The 21,844-nt window shown below is 43.4% G+C and overlaps 1 protein-coding gene across 7 annotated transcripts in view; it reads right to left on the bottom strand.

Annotated features, from left to right (window-relative positions):
* The window catches only part of cadm4 (cell adhesion molecule 4), a 287,904-nt gene that overhangs the window by 33,640 nt on the left and 232,420 nt on the right, over positions 1 to 21,844 (bottom strand). For all 7 annotated transcript variants that reach the window (XM_015950119.3, XM_015950117.3, XM_015950121.3 and 4 more), the window contains 3 exons: positions 11,192 to 11,479; positions 3,893 to 4,054; positions 651 to 741 (listed from right to left, as the gene is read on the bottom strand). In XM_015950119.3, the coding sequence (XP_015805605.1) occupies positions 651 to 741; positions 3,893 to 4,054; positions 11,192 to 11,479 (541 nt within the window). The remainder of the gene's footprint in view (positions 1 to 650; positions 742 to 3,892; positions 4,055 to 11,191; positions 11,480 to 21,844) is intronic.

Raw genomic sequence — 21,844 nt, 5'->3', positions numbered from 1 at the left:
ATCCAACACTACACCATAGTAGAAGTAAAAACCGTTGTTTACAACATGGCATTCCAGCATTTTCAACAGCGTCCTCGTCTTTTCCGACAGTGCGAGCTATTCTTCTCCAAGAATTATTAACAACATGTTGATCACGGTGATCTCTGAGAGCTGAATCATACAAATGTCTGTATTTACGAACCCCTGCCATACTAGTTCTTGCCGGTCCGCCATGTTTTTCCACGTCCGACCGTCCGCGTGGTTAGAAATTTTCCTAGGTGCGCGTTGCGGAAATTTTGAGCCGTGCGGAGGCGCGGTTGTTAAAATGACGCAATTTTGCCGCGCAGAGCCGTGCGGACCTCGCGGACGCGTCAAGCATAAACTAACCCTTACGTCTACGTGGACCTCAAGGGATAAACCATCAATCCTGCTCAATGGTCAACTTTCCTCGCGGGGTCACACCCATTAGGACAGTGGGAGGGTTAAAAATCAGACAATGTGACTTTCTTTTCTCATTTTTTCTCGCAGTTGAGGTAAAACTATGATGAAAATTACAGGCCTCTCTCATCTTTTCAAATGGGAGAACTTTTTTGCCCCACTGTACATACACACACACATATGTGTGCAGCAAGACATGAAACAATAAACCATTAATCAACAAACACACTTACAAAGGATTCCCGGTGATGGAGCAGGTGAGGCTGAGCGAGTCGCCCTCGCGCAAAATGCCTGAAGGAGGAATGATTCTCACTGTGGGAGCAACTGTAGAGAAAACAAAAAAAGAGAAGAGAATCAAAACACAAAGGAGGGAAACATGAGAAATCTCTACATGAAAACAAAAACAGATCAAAATGGAGCAACGATCAGGACAGAAAACACAAAAGCAACAAATCGGAGCAGCAAGAGATAAACACAGAGGAAACAAAAAAAAAAGAGGAGCAAGGGAAAAGTGACTAAGTGGCAGAAGGAAGAGTCTTTAACATCTGTTTCCACGGCAACCAGCCCACAACCCTATGGTTGAGACACCTGTTATCATAAGCAGTGTATCGCTCCACCAGCTGCTGTACCGCAGTTGCTTCAACAACGCAGCAACGGGACGCCAAATCCAGTCACACAACCCGACGTTATCGCCGTCTCTCCAACCGGGAGAAGGACCGCGGGAATGTCAGCACTGATAAATATTAATCGTCCTGATCCATTAACAAACACGTGGCAAATGAACTGTTCTCCAAGACGGACTCATATTTACTTGCTGAATATGAATCATATCACCAGCAGTAAATATTTAAATGTGCCTGTGGAATGTTTGACTTCTCTGAATTACGGACATATTGACGGATAAGAATCACAGCAAACTGCCAGGAAAGCCGATACGGGAAGAACTGAGTGACTGGATGTTAATGGAAATAGAATAGGTGGGATGTGTTGGGAACTGGTTTTGTGGAACGTATATTGAATACATGTAGGCAACTAGTGTGCAACCAAAGCATAAAATATGTTTTCAAATGAATACTCTGATTAAATTATATTTCCATGAACAAAAGGGTTTTCTTTTAAAGCAACAATCAGAGTTTTCCCCCTTTCAGGAATTATGGTTGACTTTTCAGAAAGCCGTAAAAGTTCTATTCTTACCCTGTACTGCTATAATGTTTATGTTAATCGTTTTGGCTAGGCCTGACTGCCGTCCCGTAGAGTTTTACGCATTTGTATTGAGCACCGCTCAGCATTGTGTGTGTGTGTGTGTGTGTGTGTGTGTGTGTGTGTGTGTGTGTGTGTGTGTGTGTGTGTGTGTGTGTGTGTGTGTGTGAATGTAAGCAAACAGCATGACGTGAGAAGAATTACAAAAATCTGTATTTTAGCTCTGTTGGCCGGCAAGAGGTGCACGCTCACGAATGAGGGGCGCTGCCAGTCGTAACCACAGAAGTAGGGAGAGGCTTAAAGGTGTGATGCACCTTTTCTGCCCCTAGATGGTGCCCTTTGAGAAAAAAACTCCTGATATCAGTTTTAAAGCAACACTAAAGAGATTTTAACAAGTAGGTTTTGGTAATTCTTAAGGTAGAAACTTTACTAACTTCAGGTTTGACAGCCCTCTGCAGCCATTCGCTGACCAGAAACCACACTCAACAGTTTTGTGTGATGGGTTCACTAGGCGGGGCTCTACCTGCTGCCGTTAGCTAAAATACAGGCTAGCAGTTAGCCTTTTGGTTGGTATCATGAAACCTGCAAGTAAAAGTAAGAGAGTAATGTATTTGGAGGAGAAGCAAAGAGCTAAAACCAGAGTGAACATTGCTTAAATCCGTTTGAGGGAGCTAAAGGAGGCTACACAATCACGGAGTGATGGTGACCTGGCTTTGTTGCGGCTGGAATTGTAAATAATAATATTTTTGTCCAACAGTGTGGATTTATCTACTTCGTGGTTTATTTAGTATTACTGAGCTCATGTTAGTGTTAGCATTAGGGCAGCAGCAGCTCAGGAAGTAGCGCGGGTTGTCCAGTAATTGGAAGGTTGTAGGTACGACTCTTGTTACCACCAGAGAATCCTGCTGTTGTGTCTTTGGGCAAGACATTTAACCTTCCTTGCCTGCTGGTGGTGGTCGGAGGGATTGGCGGCGCCTGTGTTTGGCAGCCTCGCCTCTGTCTGTGTGCCCCAGGGCATCTGTAGCTCATCCCCAGCAGCGTGTGAATGTGTGGATAACTTATTGTGTTGTAAAGCGCCTTGGGGGGTTGTAGAACACTAAGAAGGCTCCATACAAATACAGGCCATTTGTTGTTAGTGTTTGCTGCAGCCTGCTGTAGCTAGCGCTAACGACAAATGGCCTGGAGTAGCAGGAAACTCTTTGGTGTTTAAGACAAAATAAATACAAAGCATAAAGAATAAAGATCCAACATGTCTCCCTTACATAAGAGCAAAGTAAAATATCCTTGGAGATCCATTTCAAATATTTATTTTAAAAAACAAGTGATGAATGACGCTTGTTTGGTTTTTTTCATGCATTAATCTGAAGGATCCTCTGCAAACACTGAGAAATAAATGTTCCTTTGTAGCTTTTTGTTGCAGCAAATCTCAACTTTAATGAGTTTAAACTGCCTTTGGTACTTGAATGCACTTATTTCCATAAGAAGGACATTAGATTTTAGCTCACACTGCTTTGTGCAAATAAGCCAGCTGGGATCAATCCCTAAGCAGCACTTGGATCATCATACATGTTAATCTAACCCAAGCATTTTTCCTCTGGTTTTTCCAGTTGATGTCGGTAAGCTCTTAAAACCACAACCCAGGACCCCAGCCGGGCCTGTGGTTTATTCCTGCCTCCATTCTGCATGGCAGGATTTGTATTCAGCAGCTCTGCCTTTCACAAAAGTCTCGGACCAAGCTTCTTTTTCAGGATCAAGCATTTAAAGTTAAAGTTAAAGTCCCATTAGTTGTCACACACACACACAGGTGTGTGTGCAAAATTTGTTCTCCGCATTTGACCCATCCCCTGGGGGAGCGGTGAGCTGCAGACACAGCCGCGCTCAGGAACCATTTGGTGGTTTAACCCCCCAATCCAACCCCTTAATGCTGAGTGTCAAGCAGGGAGGCATTAGGTCCCATTTTTTCAAAGACTTTGGTATGACCCGACCAGGAATGGAACCCTTGATCTCCCAGTCTCAGGGCGGACACTCTACCACTAGGCCACTGAGAAACGGCCTTATTATCTCAAAGATGAAAAAAATAAACGATGTCACAAGTAATCTTAAAGTAGCGACTTAATTGGCAGGAGCACAGATGGAATATTAACGAGAGCCTTTGAAAAATGCAGAAATGAATATTATGCCGAATCTTTTGCTTGATGGCTGATAAAAAGGTCTCGTTATACAGTAAAGCAGCTCTCACAAAGACGGCGGGATTTTAATTGAAGGAGAGACTCACAATACACGTCCAGTCGATAACGTCGAACCCTATTCTGCCCGCCCAGCGAGGGGTGGAGAGCCTCGCAGTTCAACGCCGCCCCGTTGTCTTTCCTCTCCACCGGGATGCGGATGGTGCTGGACACGCTGAATGTCTTTCCGTTGTCCTGCTGGGACACAACACCTGGAGGGAGGCAGAGGGAAAAGATGGTGTTAGCATCCAAAACAAAACAAAACAAACAAAAAAAGAAGCACACAGATGAATTATTTTCCTTTTCTGTTTCCTCTCAGCTGGGACGTTACACCTTTGAAGAGAAACAGGTAGAAGAGCAGCAGGGAGGAGACTTTTAGCCAAAAGCGCAGTGAGGGGGGTTGCAGGCAGGTAGAAGTTAGTGACAGACGAATGAGCTTTTGTAGAACTTCACCGGGCACCTATGGAGAGGAGGATGAATAGTGGAGGATGGAACATTTAAAAAAAATAAAGTTAAAAAGAGGAGAAAAAGTAAATTGCATCTACATTTCATGGCAATTAAAAGCAGCGACACACAGGGCCGGCTTTGCCAATAGGCGACACAGGCGGCCGCCTGGGGCGCCATCTGATGGATAGGGCGCAAAAAAAAAAAGTTTATAAAATTTATGTTTGTTACATGAAATGCACTCTCTACATACTCAAAATTCCCCTCTGAAATGACATGAAATTAAAACATCAATATTTAAATTCTAATGATCTGGCTGCATGACGAGCTCCCGCTTGGGCCACCGCTCCGATGCATTTGACCGTTAAGGTTGCCATAGTCACGTGTGTGGGTAGCACTGTAGAAGGACATCCTGTTGTCGTCGTGTTTAAACTTTTGATATTTTACGATGAAAAGAACACCACCTAAGCCATCGGGATCAGCATTCCGAAAGCGAAGGAAGGAGGAAGAAAAAAAAAAAAACGGGCCCAAAGCAGAGGTATGTAGACTTTATAAATTTGGCAAAAGGAACTTTTTGCGTTACCATTGTAGCTAACTGCCTCTCCCGCCACGCACGGTCCACGGACGGACCCTCGCTAGCTGTTTACACTCACAATACAGTATCTCATAACTTTAACCAATTAATTTTACTTTTGAATCGTCGTGTCCAGCTGTAGTGAGACAATATCTGCAGTCTGTCGACAGGCACCTGTTGACACCAGGGGGGCGGGACTGTCTTCTACACCTGTTGAGTCTCACTGTGATCATGATGAATGTAAGATTTTTTTTTTTTTACCATTTTTTGGAGTATGATTGCAGCCTTTTTATGAACTTCGACGCAAATGGGCAGTCTCACCTTGGGCACCAAATTTCCTAGAGCCGGCCCTGGCGACACACTTTGTTTTCAGATCTCCTAAACATTTCTGTGTGCGAGCAAAAGGAAGGTGAAGGAGAAGAGTGGAGTGAAGGATGAAAGAGGAAATATGCATAAAGCGATTGTGATTTTAACTGAGCCAGACACAAGGCTGGGGGAGGGGGGGGGGGGGGGGGGACATCACAGTGAGAGTGAAAGGAGAAAAGTAAAGGAGAGAGGGACCCACGGACGGAGAAAAAGAAAAGCAATACAAGCGTGATTGATGTGTGCACGCGTGTGCATGTTTGAGGGGAAGCAGACATGAAAGAGGATGATAAGAGTGCCAAGGAAAATGAGAACTGAAGGAGGAGGAGGAGGAGCAAAAGCTGAAGCTGAGCTAACGGGACCTGACATGGTCACGTATCAGGAGTTTGTGCTTGTTTAGGCAGAATGCACTATTACTTTTATCGCGCTGAGTTTTCAATTATTGCCGGAGAGCAAATGAAAGTGGGCCTAATCGAAGCACGGGAGACGGCGGCGGCGCGTTCCGATGAGCAGGAACGGGGGAGTGGCGGCGAGATAGTGTCTTAATTAAAGAGTGCTTCCTATATCTGTTGAGATCTGCTTCTAACCATCAGTGTCACAGTTCATTTAACTCAAGGCTAAAAGAGACGGGCCTCGAGTCGGACGGAGGGACAGAGAGGAGAGAATGGGGCTGGTGAAACCTTTCTCTGCCCGCTGAGGACGATTACGGCTTCGTCAGCAACGAGCTAAAACAAAAAGAGAAGCAGATCAGAGGAAAGAGCTGAGGAGCGGTAAAAGGGGAGGGCCGGAACGAGACAGGTGTATTCTGACAGAGACGAAGAGGAGACAAATGATAAAAGAGACGCTGAGAGTCAGATGAAAGGAGAAAGCAAGATGGGCGCTGACGCGAAGTTCAAAAGGCGGCAAACAAAGTCCACTTCATGTCCTAAAAAACAATTATGTGCAGATTATCCCACATTAGCACAGAAAATAACCAAATCTGACCACAATGTTGTTGAAAACCACAGATAAGGCCATTAATGAGAAAATACCCATAATCCTTCATGAGAAACACTTTGAATGACTTAATCTCCAAGAGCCTTCTTTTGCTCCTGCGCAGTAAAATGAGCGAGGATTTACAGGAATTCCCACTGAATGCAGCGCGACGCTGGAGCGCTGATTAACAGCTGAGGACTGTTTGGTTTGAATGAACCCGAAGGCGGAAGAAGGGTGGATCTGGCATCATGCCAGTGGCATGTAATGGTGAGTGAAATAAAGGAAGTTCTAAAGGAGAAAAGATCAAGGTAACAGAGTGACGGACAGCTTATGGAGTTTCCAGAAGCAAAGCCAGAAACGTTAGAGGGTTTTGAATTAAACAGCGCACCTCCGAGAACGAAGGAAGAGAAAAAAAAAGCTGAAGATCCCAAATGTGTTCATGCTGCCGGAGCCTGCTTGCCAGTTTATGTGCAAATAAGATACAGTAAGGCAGAATATTTCATAGACAGGATGTGCAGTGAAGGTAGAATATGTTTGGACAGCAACTTTTAGTTTTTTCTCTTTGCTAAAAGTACTAAAAGTAAAGTTATCTAATATGAGCTAAAAATGGCACAAGGGCTGCAGCTATTCACAGTCCCACAGGACGGAGGGCAAAGGAATTACAGAAGCCTCTTTCTTCAAGGGCTCAAATGTAATTTGACAACGGATTCAAAAGCTGTCTCGTAGTCAGGTGCGGGATATGCCTTCATTATTTCCTCAGCAGCGAGTAAAAGGTCTGGAGTTGATTTGATGTTTGGTATTTGCATTTGAAAGCTGCTGCCGAGAACGTACAGCGTGCAGTCAAGGGAGCCTTCTGTGCAAGAGAAACAGTCCATCTGCAATAACACAACAAATCCATCCGAGATAACGCTGGAGCATCGGGGGTAGACGAGTCAACAGTGTGTACTTTCTGGGGAACTTAAGAGAGAGAGAGAGGGAGAGGAAGACGATCAACATGGTGGTGTGTTTTGGAAGCATAAAAAGACCTGAATGTCTGCAGCTGGTGAGAGGAGAGCCACGTTTCTAAGGAAGTAGACATTTTATTATTCAAGACTGGAAAAAAAGTTAAAAAAATAGCAAATATGTAGGGGTGACCTAAAGGCCAGATACTATTTCAGCATCGGAGGAATAAAGACTAGATAAGTCATGTTCTAAATGTATCTGTGTACTAGAAACAGCTTAAATTTAGCATTTGAAACTGTGTTGGGGCTCACAATGGCCCAGGAGCTTGGATCAATCACCAAACACAACCACAAAAAAGCCAGATTTAATCATTTCAGTCAGCTCAGTTGCAGAGTCGTGCACATGTATTGGCGGAGATTTGCAAAGCAATTCTTCCCGGAGACAACAGGGGGCGTAGCGCTTTTCTGGGGGTCTCTGGTCCACGGTAGTGTGTTTCCTATTGTGTGCTTATATTGTATTTGTGTATTTTAGAGAGTTTGGTAACGCTTTCTTTTACAGTCCTCTAATTACTAAGTACTTACATGGTAATTACATAGTGAGTTAAAGTGCATTATTGTTTCAGAGTTCTTAAACAGTGATTACCATGTAATTCAGGTTCAAATCTAATTTTTATTTATTAATCATTCCCAGTAAATATGTTTTTACACAATATTACAATTATACAATTTATTTACTCAATAAAACACTAACTTAATATGTAATTACCATGTAAGTTCTTAGTATTTAGGAGACTGTAAAAGGAAGTGTTACCGAGACTTTTTACCAAGCACAAATTAGTCCATCATTCTCCTCCACCTCTTCGTGCAGTCGCCAGCTCCAATCCCACGTTTCTCATTATTCCCTACCCTGAATGAAAAGTCTGCTTCATATCCTCCTTCAGTCGCAGGTGTATTGGAAGCAGCAGCCATGTACTGACCAATCACAGGCTTGCAATTTCCATCGCTTACAAAGGATAGTTAAAAATCAGGCATGTCTCCATTGACCCTTACATGTGTAGGGTTTGAGAAGTTGAGTGCTTTAAGAGCTCAAAATATATTACCTCTACTTATGACCAATAAGCTGTGATCCTCTATATAAACATAGAATATCACCCTGCTTGGTCTTTGTGTATTAATCAGAAGATTCTAGGATTCTTTGTTTTATTAAGGGATTGTAAACACTTCGTTTTGATTCAGGAAAGAGTCAGATTTATAAAAGTAAGAATTTATGTTACAAACAATTAAAACATGACAAATTAACTAATATTTATTTACTGTGAGTGGATGAATCTAGATGGAGATGTTGTATGTGGCGCCTATGTGTGAATGCGATGTTATCAGAACTTCCGTATTTAGGAAAGCTGACTTCTGGGTGTAAAAGAATTTGGGTTGCGTTAAGCTAAGAAGTTGATTACTATCAAAAGGAATCAGATGCTATCTGTGGGTCTACTTCACCCGTTCTAGGAGACCATCTTCGTGGATCCAAAGGGCAGAGGTCGGATGACCTCTGGCACCGAGGGCTGTAGAATACCGTAATAACGACTCTTCTGTCCAGAGATGTCTCGGGTCACGACAGATAGATGGAACCGCGCGTCTGGGACTCTTTAAGGATTTGGAACAATATCAGCTTGTCTGCAGGAACTGTTTGCTGTATCAGCTTCGCAGGTGCAAAAAGATTTTGACGACGTGTCAAAAGCTTTGATGGGTTGGAGAGGTTTTGCTTCAGATGGCCGGTCTGAAGCTTTCTCAAGAACTGCACTGAACTGCTGAGCTGAACTCCTGAATCACCAGAGTGATCCAGTTTTAATGTTCTCATGTTATGATTTGTGTAGCCAACCAGAGGTTGTCAAGTTGAGGAATGTTACCAAGACAACCTCAGAAACACACCTTCCTTGATACCGATGCTCTGATCTGGGGTAACGGACTTTTTATGTGTCACGCGTTTGACTTAACTTTACTTTGTCCTTGTGTGAGAGCAAATGGTGATGACCTTGTCATATCAACAAGCTGAGACATATATACACCTTTAAATGTAATCATAACATAACATTAATTCCAAACTTCAATCACTCAAGCACAGATTAATGAAAGCTTTTCTTTATATTATAATTATTATAAGTTGCAATAAACAAACATTTATTTAATGATTATCTAACTTATCTAACTTATAAGTTTAAAAGTTCAAATTTAATTTAAGAAATCATTCTTTGATTTGGCAACTAATCCGAGCTGTGAGTGTTCCTTATTCGGAGGCATGAAGAATCCTGTAGGACGATAAGGGAAGCTTGGACCTTGAGGAGAGAACATCATTGTTGACGATACGTTATCATGTGTTCAGAGCTGCAGAGAGGCTCTGAGCTCCAGCTGATGGGATGAAGGCAGGACGATTTAAAGGGAACACATGCAGTCTCGTGTCTCCATTTTGACCAGATGTTGAATGGTCAAACTGTACCTAAAAACTGACCAGTGCTGGACGTTACACAGGCCTGCCTCAACGCACTTGCCTCAAAGCAACATGGCGTTACGAGTCTCCGCTGCCAATTTAACGGAGAAGTACCGATCAGACTTGAAGCCATACATTGGAAAGATTGGTTTACCCCGCCGACTTGGCCAGGACACAAGTATGAAATGAGCTGAATGTTAATTGGCCAGTTCACCATGATGCTTCTTGTGAAGATAGTAACTCAGTGGTCTGGGGATGGGGTGTTGCAGAAGTACCGAAGGAGGAACAAAGGGAGTGTCGGGCGGGTTGTGTAGCGAGGGTTTGTGTTTGAATGAAGAAGAGGACAAGGATCTCAACCTGTGGATCTGTCTGGTATTTTCAGTACATCCTGGAACTTGAGTAGCACTCAGCATGTTACCAGTTACTCAGGCTAGTATTGGCAGTAGCTTGGGCTAGCGTTAGCATTAGCCTGAGCTAGCACTGTTTTGCGGTTAGAATTACCATGATCAAAGTTTACGTATTGTCAACGCTGGGTCATGCAAATGTTTGGTCGTATGTCTAAGCTTTGCGACGTGTTCCGCCATCTTTTCTCAGAACGTTTCTCCGCGGCCATGACAACGTTGCTGACTCACACAGGAAAGCAGGTTGGAGACGGCACAGACTTTGGTGTGCTACATTAGACACCACAAGCTGACTTTATTCAGCAACAACAATGAGGGACGTGTACTTTTAAATTCAAGGACCACTTTAAAGCATTTTTAAAAGCTGAACCAGTTTAGAAACAGTTCTTCACTCAGATAAAGCAAAGATAAAACCTGTACCTTAGTGACAGGACGAAATAAGCATGGAGGAGGCTTGAAATATTCATGAACAAAAGCACACACCATAAAGGCTCAGTGTTTACTGATGGTGTGATAAAAACAGCCAAATCAGACATATAAATTATAAAGGCCACTGCATAAGTTTGTGCTATCTTCTGACAGTGTAGATGATCGGAAGAAGCTTCACTTGTGATAGCCGACGGCCCAAACCACATTGCAATTCATGAGTTATCCAGGAGTTTTTTTTTCTTCTTTAATGGAAACGAAAAAGATGAAACTGCAACAGCTGTGTCAGCCGCTTGATCTAAACCCAACCGGGCAGCATTTCACCTGATGAAACATTTATATTAGTAGATCTTTCTTATACGTTTCATGTTATGAGCTGATTATGCCTTCTTAAAATGATGAGAACAAAAAACGATTGCCGTTCAGATCTCCAAAAGTGTGCTAGATCAAAGTGGAGGTGACAGAAGGAGAGATTTTAGCAGCCCCACCACTCAGATCCCCATTTTCTCCTTCCATTTATCCACGCATCTATACCAACGTTCTTCCACTGATCCATCTCTCTTTCTCCTGTCAACCCATCAATCACCTGTTCATTTATTTCTATTTTATTCAGCACTCAATCTGCGATATGGCCCTACCATTCCATTTCACCTGTCGTATAACATCTCATTAACTCTCACATTTATCTCTCGTAATCATCTAAACATCCATCAGTCTGCGTGTCAGCCACGTCCCCCCTCTACCTGGTATCTCACGGCCATTTCGCATCCATCGCAGGGTGGCGGCCGGCTTGCTGCGAGGCGACACGCAGGTGAGCTCAGCCTCGCCGCCCTCCACGGCCTCCTGCTTCACTTCCACTGTAGGAATCTCCGGGGGAACCGACACGGAAAGTGTCGCCACCTGGTGGTGTGTTGAATCCGTGTAAAGCTGGCAGAAGTAGCCGCCCTCATCCGACACGCTGACGTTGGTCAGTGTAATGCGCACCATGGTTGGACTGAAGAGCATCATCTGGAAGCGGTCGTCCTTCAGTGCTGGAATAAACCAAGACAGACAGGAGAGCAATGGGGAAAGTTAGACCAGGAGGTGAAAAAACTTTGATGCTCACTTGGCAGGGCCAAGAAAATGAATGCTGCAGCTGTCTTCTCCTATTGTTTCTCTGATGAATGTATGCCTACATCTGTGCAAAAACCTTAGTTCTGCAACTCCATGGCAACACTGCGGACGTTGTTTGAATGTTTTATGCGTGCATCACATAAAATATTTTAAGAACCCATTAAAATAAAAAAAGACAAATTTTTCATTAGCAAACACATTAACATGCACAAGTGAAGCGACTTTAATTGAGCAATAAGACATTTTCAGCTTTGCCGTCAGTTTTTTCCTCCATCTTAGCCTCTGATAGATTTCTCTGTATCAAAGAACAGCCAGTTCCCTCAGCCCCACAAAGTGCAGAGCCAGAATAGAGACTTTTTCGCCATCTAATTTGTGATGTCACTCCTATGAAGAGCTTCTGCTGAAGAAAATTGCAAAACATGGGAGAAATACGAGCTGTGAGCACCCCAGATGATTTGGCGTCCTGGAATTGATAGTGCCACTAAATCTAAAGCTGCGTTTGATATAAAAACTTCAGAGAGAGTTTGCAAAGTCAGTCTCGATGGAGCAGCTCCAGTGTGTACATTGATACATCCTAAAAGATTTCTTGGTTCTCTCATTTCCCTGACTGGAGGGAGCCTCTTGCTCATTTTCCTGAGGGCTGATAGGACAATCCCAAAGTAGAATGAACTCATTCATTCCCTTTGACTGGCTTTTTTTCTCTGTTTCTAATTAGTGAGAGGATTTTTGTTGTTAATCTTATTAGGTTCTTAATCAGTATTGTTGTAGAACATAGTTACTCTTTTGTGTGCTATGCAAAGAAAAAAAAAACTAATTCCACCAAGAAATTGCATAGTAAACATATCTAAATGAGAGTTGCACCTTTTTAAAGTGAGTGACAGAAGCCCTATTTAACCCTCCCACTGTCTTCATAGGTGACCCCGCAAAGAAAGTTGACCATTGAGCAGGATTCATGGTTTATCCCTTGAGGTCTACGTGGCAGGAGTGAGGAGTGAGCACCACCTCACCCCTGCCGCGTAGACCTCAAGGGATAAACCATCAATCCTGCTCAATGGTCAACTTTCTTTGTGGGGTCACCTATGAAGACAGTGGGAGGGTTAAAAGACACACCGTGCTGGCAAATCAACCTGATATTACCACAACGCTGCACAGCATAGCACAAATTTTGCGGCATTCATTTCACCTCGTTTGGTATTAACGTTGTTGTAATTGTATGTCTCATAAACAACAATTGCACCTTGGCGCAACAGAGGGATGTGTCTTGATGATGAACTCCGGCTGGCAACTATATTGAAAATGAAAGTAAACACGGGCCTTAAGTTTAGCTTTTTTAACATAATCTGATGAGACGACAAACTTCTATGTTAGAGCTGGAGTTCAGATCACCTGAGACTGCATGGGACTGGAGAGGACAGACACCTTTAGGAGCAGATCATTAAAAAAAAGTAACGATCGCGGTTTCAATCACAATAAAAAGCAAGATAAACGGAATTCCCCGGCAGAGCAAGGACTACCCCCATACAACTTTATGGCACCATTGCCTAATTTTTTTATAAAAAGGAAACGATTGCGCCACATTATCGCCACGGTCTGACCAACTATAAATGACCTAAGGCTCCCTGATGCCGCCACGGCATTGTGGCTAATTGACGGAATTGTTTTATAAAAATATTTCGAGATAAGAGTGATCCCTACTTTCCGCCAGACGCGTGAAAGGCATGTAACGTAATAGATACGTTTAATCTGTGAGCTCCCGTCCAAGCTGGAGCGTTGCGGACATGAAAGGGGAGTTCCACACAGCTGGTTCCGCGAGGCCACAAAAAATTACGGGAGAATTGCAAGACCACGTGTGATTTCAGAGGTTTACACATTAATAAGCAAGGAGAAAGAGGGCTGCATGTAGCCAAAAAGGTCTGAGGTTTATTTTCTGTTCTGTTTACTTCGGCTACAAAATTTCACAGGAAATCAAGTACGTGTTTTGCTAACTAAGCAATTGTATAGCTTCACGTGACTTTTATTTTAAAATTTTCAGGATGTTCTACACCATTTTTGTAGTTGGCTTCCTGTCTGACCTGACCTGCAGAGTTTTGACGTGTTCTCGAAGAAAAGTTTGTAAAAACAAGACTTGAAAATAGGGATGCACGATGTATCGGCATCAACATTGGTGTCAGCCGACGTTGGCCATTTTTTAACATGTCAGTATCGGTCCGGCAAGTAAAACTGGGCTGACATCAACAGTCAATATTTATTCTCATCTGGTTGTGGTTTGTGATCATTCAAAATCATCATCTCAAAAGCAATTATGGATGTATAATGATAATGTAATATATTTATATATGTATAATTCTTATACTTAGGGATGTGTATTGGCAAGAATATGGTGATATGACATGTTGTGAGCCAGACAATATTCAGAGTACTTTAGACTGAACTTGATTGAAAAACTCACGCCAGATGCCTCCAAAACATCCAGGGTGTTTCTCAATGCCAAGGAACCTCGCCTTGATGTCTTGGCCCTGCCTCAGTTGCCTAGGAGATACGTCATCGGGAGCCGCCAAGACGTGTTCCAATGTTCATGTTCTACCGAGGCGTGTGTTCTCCGTTTGTTAGCCGTTTAGCTAGCTGAGCAAGGACACATGGGAGGTGTCTTGTAGCCTAGTCTTGGTAAAAAAAAAACAACCTAGAATGCACCGTGGTATCTTCAAAAGGATGGCAAATCAGAAGCCGGCAGCTACTTCGGCGGCAAATTTCAAGTTTAAAAGTAAGTCAACTAATTTAAAATGTTATTTTAGAACCACAGAAGTTATCTATGGTTGGTTAGTTGCTTAGTAGTTGCAGCTTCAGTGGTTAGCGGGTAGTAACTCACTTAAATATTTAATTTAACAAATATATACAAAATGTAAAAAGTAAAAGGCTAGTTATATATTTATATTGAAACTAATTTGTGTAAAATATAACATTATCTCCCGTGCCAGGTGATGTTACGTGATCGCCGTGGAAGCCGCGGTCACGTGATGCAAGTCTGTTCCATTTAACCGTTTGTCAGTGTTCTCGTAAGCAAGGCGCCTGGCTTTGCAAGACATTGCCTTGCAAGGCCAGGTGCCTTGACATTGAGAAACACCCCCCAGTGCTATTGCCAGATCTTATTCTGGCAGATTGAAGGCAGTAAAACCTGCTGCCATCTAGTGGTTGGAGTTTTGAATTGCATCACACACACAAAACAGTAAATATTTGCATGTAAATCCTCAATAAAAATGTATACAATGACATTAATTATTGATTCATTTTTATAAATACTGCGATATTTCTGTGCACCAATATTTGTTTACATCCCTACTCATATTAGCGTAATATCTGCAAATATCGGTAATCGGGTACAACAGCGATATTAATATCGGCTATCGATATAGGCTGACATTTTTATATTAATGGAACAATACTCAAAACGCAAGCAATGCATCCTTATCCTTCTGGGACACGTCCAAAACGTGACGCTTCGCAACAGGTGGAAACTCAAGTATCCACTACATGTTTCACAGTTGTTACGCATATTACAATCCTGACATCAGCTCCCCAAATTAGACAATTGTAGTCAAATTTGAGTCTTGGATCAGTGAGCTCGAAAAACTCTCATTACAATACAGAGAAGACAAGAAGACATACAGGAACCCTGGAGAGACGCACAAGAAGTGCTATTTCCCTTTTGTTATGAAAAGAATCAAACTAATGGCAAGAAAAATGCAGATAATGACAAATAAATCTGATGGGGTTTGTGGCCGACAGTGGCTCAATGACCTCAGATTGGTAGGAATACCTTCAAGGCTCCTTTTGTATCGACTCGGCTGTGAAACCTCTCTCCGTTTTGTTCTGTGTCTCTTGTTTCCTTTGTGCTGGCTCACGAAGAAAGAATAAAAACCAACATTTCCCTGATGTAGCACCAGGCAACGTCATAGCGAAATTAGAGAGAAGTATGAATATTGTCTTTTTCTGTGTGTGTGTGTGTGTGTGTGTGTGTGTGTGTGTGTGTGTGTGTGTGTGTGTGTGTGTGTGTGTGTGTGTGTGTGTGTGTGTGTGTGTGTGTGTGTGTGTAAGGGAGTGGGGTGGTGATGGGGAGAGACCCAAGGAAATTGACTAATATAACTACATAATGCACCAGATGGGGTAAAATAATACACAGTAGACAAAGAGGAAGAGCCACAGGAGTCTTAGACGGTAGCCTGGTGGGACAAATTAGTCCACTCCTCCTGAAAGTACACCATCTTAATTTCTCCATCTCGTCCCCCTTAAATTTTCTTCAACTTCACCGAATAGCAGGGAGAGCATTGTCAGAGTTATTCCCCACAGATAGGTAAGTCTCCCCCTCTTTCTGCACAAAATGGCAACTAAATGTCAGACTCCTGTTCTAGTCCAAGTTCACCTTTATTGTCCTGCCTCATTTGCATGCTGATGAGGGCTGGCAATAGGAGAAATAGAGATATGGACCACTGAGGGGGAAAAAAGGCTCCGTTTGGTTAGTTCCACTTCCCCGTCACCACATAAAACACTAACCCGGCTGGTTGCTCGCTTGCAAAACACGTTAGTTAATTTACCGAGCTTCCTGCTGCGGTCATATTGGGGCAACTTGTGTGGAGCGGGGAAGGCAGAAAAAAGAGAAGGCTGCGTTTTATAGTTAGAGCAGCAGATGGGCAATAGACAAGTGATGGACAAATGTTCAAATGAGCCAACAAAATGTAATTTACCTTCCCAGAAAATGTCCCCAGTGAGACTTTTCTCCTACTTTCAAGAGCCAAATTAGTTATGTGTAGCCATATAAACATTATACCTTCTCAAAAACTTGGATTCGATCCTAAAACCGCATATTTAATCATTTTCCCCCTTTTATTTAAGCTGTTGCATCTTTCTTAACCCTCTGCTCGGTTTCTCATTCTCTCCCACTTTTTATTCTTTCTCATTTTCTCGTCCACTCCTGGCTTCACACCCCCCTTCCTGATTAGTCTCCGCCGTGCCTTCCGAAGGGTGCAAGTCAAAGTCTCCAGGGAGAGCAGACACGGCAGCTCTGTTTAAATACTTAATGGAACTTACGGTTGTGCTGATCTGATGGAATTAAGAGCCGAGCTGAAGGTTAGATTCCCCTCCCATGGCAGCAACCTCAGCTTTCCAAATGAACCAGCTTCTCGATCACGGCGACTGAGAAGTGAGGGTTAAAAAAAATCCGTAGAGCAGAATTATTAGACCGCTGTGTGTTAAACGTGAAACTGGTTTTGTGTGCGACGTTTTTTTTTATCCAATTCTCACTTTCTGCTCCAAAAAACTTGGCTGAATTCCATTTGATCAGATTGTTCTTGTATGAATAGTCTTGATTGTTGAATAAAAAATAATTACAAGTGCTGGTGGTTTTTGTGACTGAAAGACTCTAATTATGTTCATGCACAAAAATTTCACATCCAAACACAGAAGCACTCTGTGACCATTCTGGGGCCTAAACCTGTTGAATAGCTTGTGAACAAAAATATATAATCAGTCACTAACATAGTAGAAAGTCAGTCATGGACGTAGTTTTGACTTTAGAATTGGGGGGGTGGGGGTCCCCCCGTCCACCCCCAAAACTACGTCCATGAAGTCAGTGTATTTAGCTTTAAACTGAGCATCAGAATCGAGGAGTGTTTCAGAACCTGCTGATCCACTGGGATTTTCACTGGTGAGGGTGTACAGTTGTGTGGACTTGATGATGTCAGAGGTCAGAGAGACTGGTTTGAGATTACAGAAGGACAACAGTAGCTCAGATAACCACTTGATCCAGCCAAGTAATGCAGAATAGCATTTCTGAACCAAAACACACTGAACCTATGCAATCTAAACACATAGCTAGGTATTTTTGAACTGAATATCCTCCTGTGCGCATCTAGAAAACAAAAAACGTCACCATCTTGTTTTCAGCAAAGAAAATTCAGTGGATTGTTTCTTTGGGGGGCAGTAGCTACTCAACTAGTCGGAGTCGTTGCCGAAAAACTTTGACAAGGAATAGGAAGCCCAAGTTTCCTTTCCTTCCAGTCAGCTCAAGTAAAAGTTTTCGTAAGTGAGTGGAGGTATAAAAGCTATATATGAAATATTTGCATAACGCCTGATGCCCTGAAATTGTACATTTGCTGTACTTCAGTTTAAATAAAATGCCATTAAGTGAGTTTCGACTATGTCTATCAAGTACTTGTTAGCTTGTAAAAGTTAGTAAATTAAATTACTACAAATCAGACGTTGCATATATGACGTCATCACAGAATGTCACTTACTTTCCACATGGCCAGATTGTTTGCTTTGGTTTTTTCCACGTTTAATGCTCCTTCTGTCGTCCTGGGAGAACGATTTGACGTTTGCTAAACTCAAAGTCATTTTCTTCTCCGTTTCTGGTTACATGACATCAACAAGGTGAAATGCATTTGTAGTCCTACATGCGTTTTCACACAAAACCTAAATAATTTTATTTGAAAGAAGCGCTTTCATGGCATCAAAATGTGTCTGGCGTACTGCATCTTCCTCTTCACATTACCCCATATGAGGTTAAGGTCAGGTGAGGTTGCTGGCCAATCAAGAACAGGGATACCATGGTCCTTTAACCAGGTACTGGCAGATTTGGCACTGTGTGCAGGTGCCAAGTCCTGTTGAAAATGAAATCTGCATCTCCATAAAGTCGGTCAGCAGCAGCAGGAAGTGCCCTAAAACTTCCTGGTAGACGGCTGTGTTGACCTTGGACCTCAGAAAACACAACAGACCATCACCAGCAGATGACATGGAGCCCCAAATCATCGCTGACTGTGGAAACTTTACACTGGACCTCAAGCAACGTGGATTCTGTGCCCCTCCTGTCTTCCTCCAGACTCTGGGCCAAGGGAAATGCAAATTTCACTTTCATCAGAGAACATAACTTAGGACCACTCAGCAGCAGTCCACTCCTTTTTTGCGTTTAGCCCAGGTGAGACACTTTTGATGCTGTCTCTGTTTCAAGAGTGGCTTGCCACAAGATATGCAAAAGCTGAAACCCAGGTCTTGCATACATCTGTGCATGGTAGGGGTTGTATGAACTAGTCGACTAGTCGACTTCACGGCTCTGTAGTGACTTTTTATGCCTGTCATCAACTAGTCGCTGTCACGTGATAATGACTGACAAGATGCAGTCCTCGGAAGACAGCGGGTGATGAGCCCCTGCGCGTCTGGATCGAGGCGGAGGCAACGCGCTGTGCGGTACTGACACCGGCGGTAAAACGGACATTTAACCAAACTGTGACCTTTACCCTCTTGCAATTTAACCTTCCCCTCACCCCCATCCTAATCTTAACCAGTTTGTGCATGCAAAGCTCTGATCATTGACGTGCGCTCCAGACATTGCGTCCTGAGCACCGCCAAATTAGGTGTCACCACCTCAAAAACAAATTAAACACGCGATCGTTCATGTCGGCTCATTTCCTTTCATGTTTTCTGTCTGTTATTTGTGCCTGACGCATTTCGCTGCTGCGGAGCGAGGCACATCACCTGTTGTCCTCCGGTGACGCACCCCCAAGATTCCACTATCTCCGCTCCGCTCCGCTCCGGCATGAACTCCGCAGCAAAAACGGTCCCGTTGTAGTCGGCCGGCGAGCAGCGGCACTCCGCTGTTTTTGCGGTCGGTAGATCTTTTAGAACTGCAGTTCAAAGGTAACTCATGAGGTGAATATATATGAACGCAGGTAGCAGTTTTTCTTTAGGATTGAGAGGAGATGCAGGAAGATAATAAACAGGCAGGACAGAAAAATAGTCAAATAAAAACATGTTCGCTTTGTTCGCTTTTGTGGTTGCAACAAACAGACACCACTGAAGGTAATCAGAAGTGAGGAACAGAAAATCATTATTTTAATGTTTAGAGCAGCAGGAACTCCGAGAGGCTGCAGGCGCATCAGTGAGTTTGCGGCCGCTGCGCAGGGGGAGGGGGGAGAGGGCGGAAGTAGGATGCAGAAACTACCGTTGTTAAAAGAGATGTGTTAACTTAGAAAATGTGGGCGCAATTTTAATTGTCAAAAACTCCAGCGAACCTACCGACCGACCCCCCCCCCCCCCCCCCCGCGCGCTTCCGGCGTATGACGTCATCAATGACTAGTCGAAGTCGACTCGACTTTCATTACTTGACTGTCGACTTTAAAAAAAAATAAAGTCGTGCAGGCCCTAGTGCATGGTGGTTCTTGAAGCACCGACTCCAGCTTAAGTCCACTATTTGTGGACCACATTTTTGAAAGGGTTTTGTTTCCCAATCCTCTCCAGGGTGCAGTTATCACTATTGCTTGTGCGCTTGTTTTACCCCATCTTGTCCTTCCCTTCACCACTCCATTAATTTGCTTGGACACTGAGCTCTGTGACGAGCTAGCCTCTTTAGCAACGACCTTTTGTGTCTTGCCCTCCTTGTGCAAGGTGTCAATGGTCGTCTTTTGGACAACTATCAAATCAGCAGTCTTCCTCGTGGTTGTGCAGCCTACAGGACTAGACTGAGAGACCATTTAAAGGCTTCTGGAGGAGTTAACTCTGACCAAGACACTATGTTGAAATGTTATATTATTTATTTTATACTGAATTAATATTTTATATTGAACCAAGTGCTGCAGACAAAAGTAACTTAGTCATGTATTTTGTAAAAGGATGCATTTGCGTCATCTTCTTCAACAATGGTGTTAGCAGACTCGTTGATAGATTTCCGTAGTGATGAATGTGTCATGTTGTTGTTTGTTGCTCTAATTGGTCCTACTGCTGTGCGGAAACAGTCTGAAAGACAACCACTGATTCCACCCCTTTACCTGGTTCTGTCTATGGGTCGTGGCCAGACTACATATTTACATTCACTCACCTAAAGGATTATTGGGAACACCTGTTCAACATCTTCTTAATGCAATTATCGAATCAGCCAATCACATGGCAGTTGCTTCAATGCATTAAGGGGTGTGGTCCTGGTCAAGACAATCTCCTGAACTCCAAACTGAAGGTCAGAATGGAAAAGAAAGGTGGTTTAAGCAATTTTGAGTGTGGCACGGTTGTTGGAGCCAGACGGGCCGGTCTGAGTATTTCACAGTCTGCTCAGTTACGGGGACTTTCACACACAACCTTGAGGCGGATGGGCTACAACAGCAGAAGACCCCACCGGGTACCACTCATCTCCACTACAAATAGGAAAAAGAGGCTACCATTAGCACCAGCTCACCAAAACTGGACAGTTGAAGACTGGAAAAATGTTGCCTGGTCTGATGGGTCTCCATTTCTGTAGAGACATTTAAATGGTAGAGTCACAATTTGGCATAAACAGAATGAGAACATGAATCCATCATGCCTTGTTACCACTGTGCAGGCTGGTGGTGGTGGTGTAATGGTGTGGGGGATGTTTTCTTGGCACATTTTAGGCCCCATAGTGCCAACTGGGCTTGGTTTAAAGGCCACGAGCTACCTGAGCATTGTTTCTGACCATGTCCATCCCTTCATGACCACCGTGTACCCATCCTCTGATGGCTACTCCCAGCAGGATAATGCACCATGTCATAAAGCTCCAATCATTTCAAACTGGTTTCTTGAACATGATGATGAGTTCACTGTTCTACAACGGCCCCCACAGTTACCACATCTCAACCCGATAGAGCATCTTTGGGATGTGGTGGAATGGGATCTTCGTGCCCTGGAAGTGCATCCCATAAATCTCCATCAGCTGCAAGATGCTATCCTATCAACATGGGCCAACATTTCTAAAGATGCTTTCAGCACCTTGTTGAATCAACGCCACGTAGAATTAAGGCAGTTCTGAAGGTGAAAGGGGGTCAAACACCGTATTAGTGTGGTGTTCCTGATAAACCTTTAGGTGAGTGTTGATAGGATGGCTAGCCAGGCTAACACCCTGTCAAAAAGTTCAGATAATTTCAGTCACCCAATCTTAATCCAGACTAAAACCTTTGAGATGTCGTGGAACAGACGAGTCACATAATAGAGCAGAATGATGCGGTCATGGCAACACGGACCATGTCTTCAACATCTTGCGGAAGCTGTAGCGTAGACAATTAAGGAAGTCCTGAAGGCAAACAGAGGTCCAAAATGAACCGAACTGTGCTACACAATTAAATGTGCTTTAGGAAGTGAGACTGAATCACAAGCTGCAGTGCAATTTTCAGTACAGCTTGCTGTGTTTAGGAGAATAAGGACAGAATACAAGGCCAAACTTCAAGAATATTGCCTGACAGCCCAAGAACAAGCTGTCTGGGTCCCATTTTAAGAGCTGGCCTTTGTGA

Source organism: Nothobranchius furzeri, chromosome 5 (assembly GCF_043380555.1).
Source record: "Nothobranchius furzeri strain GRZ-AD chromosome 5, NfurGRZ-RIMD1, whole genome shotgun sequence".
Classification (NCBI taxonomy): domain Eukaryota; kingdom Metazoa; phylum Chordata; class Actinopteri; order Cyprinodontiformes; family Nothobranchiidae; genus Nothobranchius; species Nothobranchius furzeri.
Note: the sequence above shows the minus strand (reverse complement) of the source record. Positions and strands in the feature narration are given on the sequence as shown.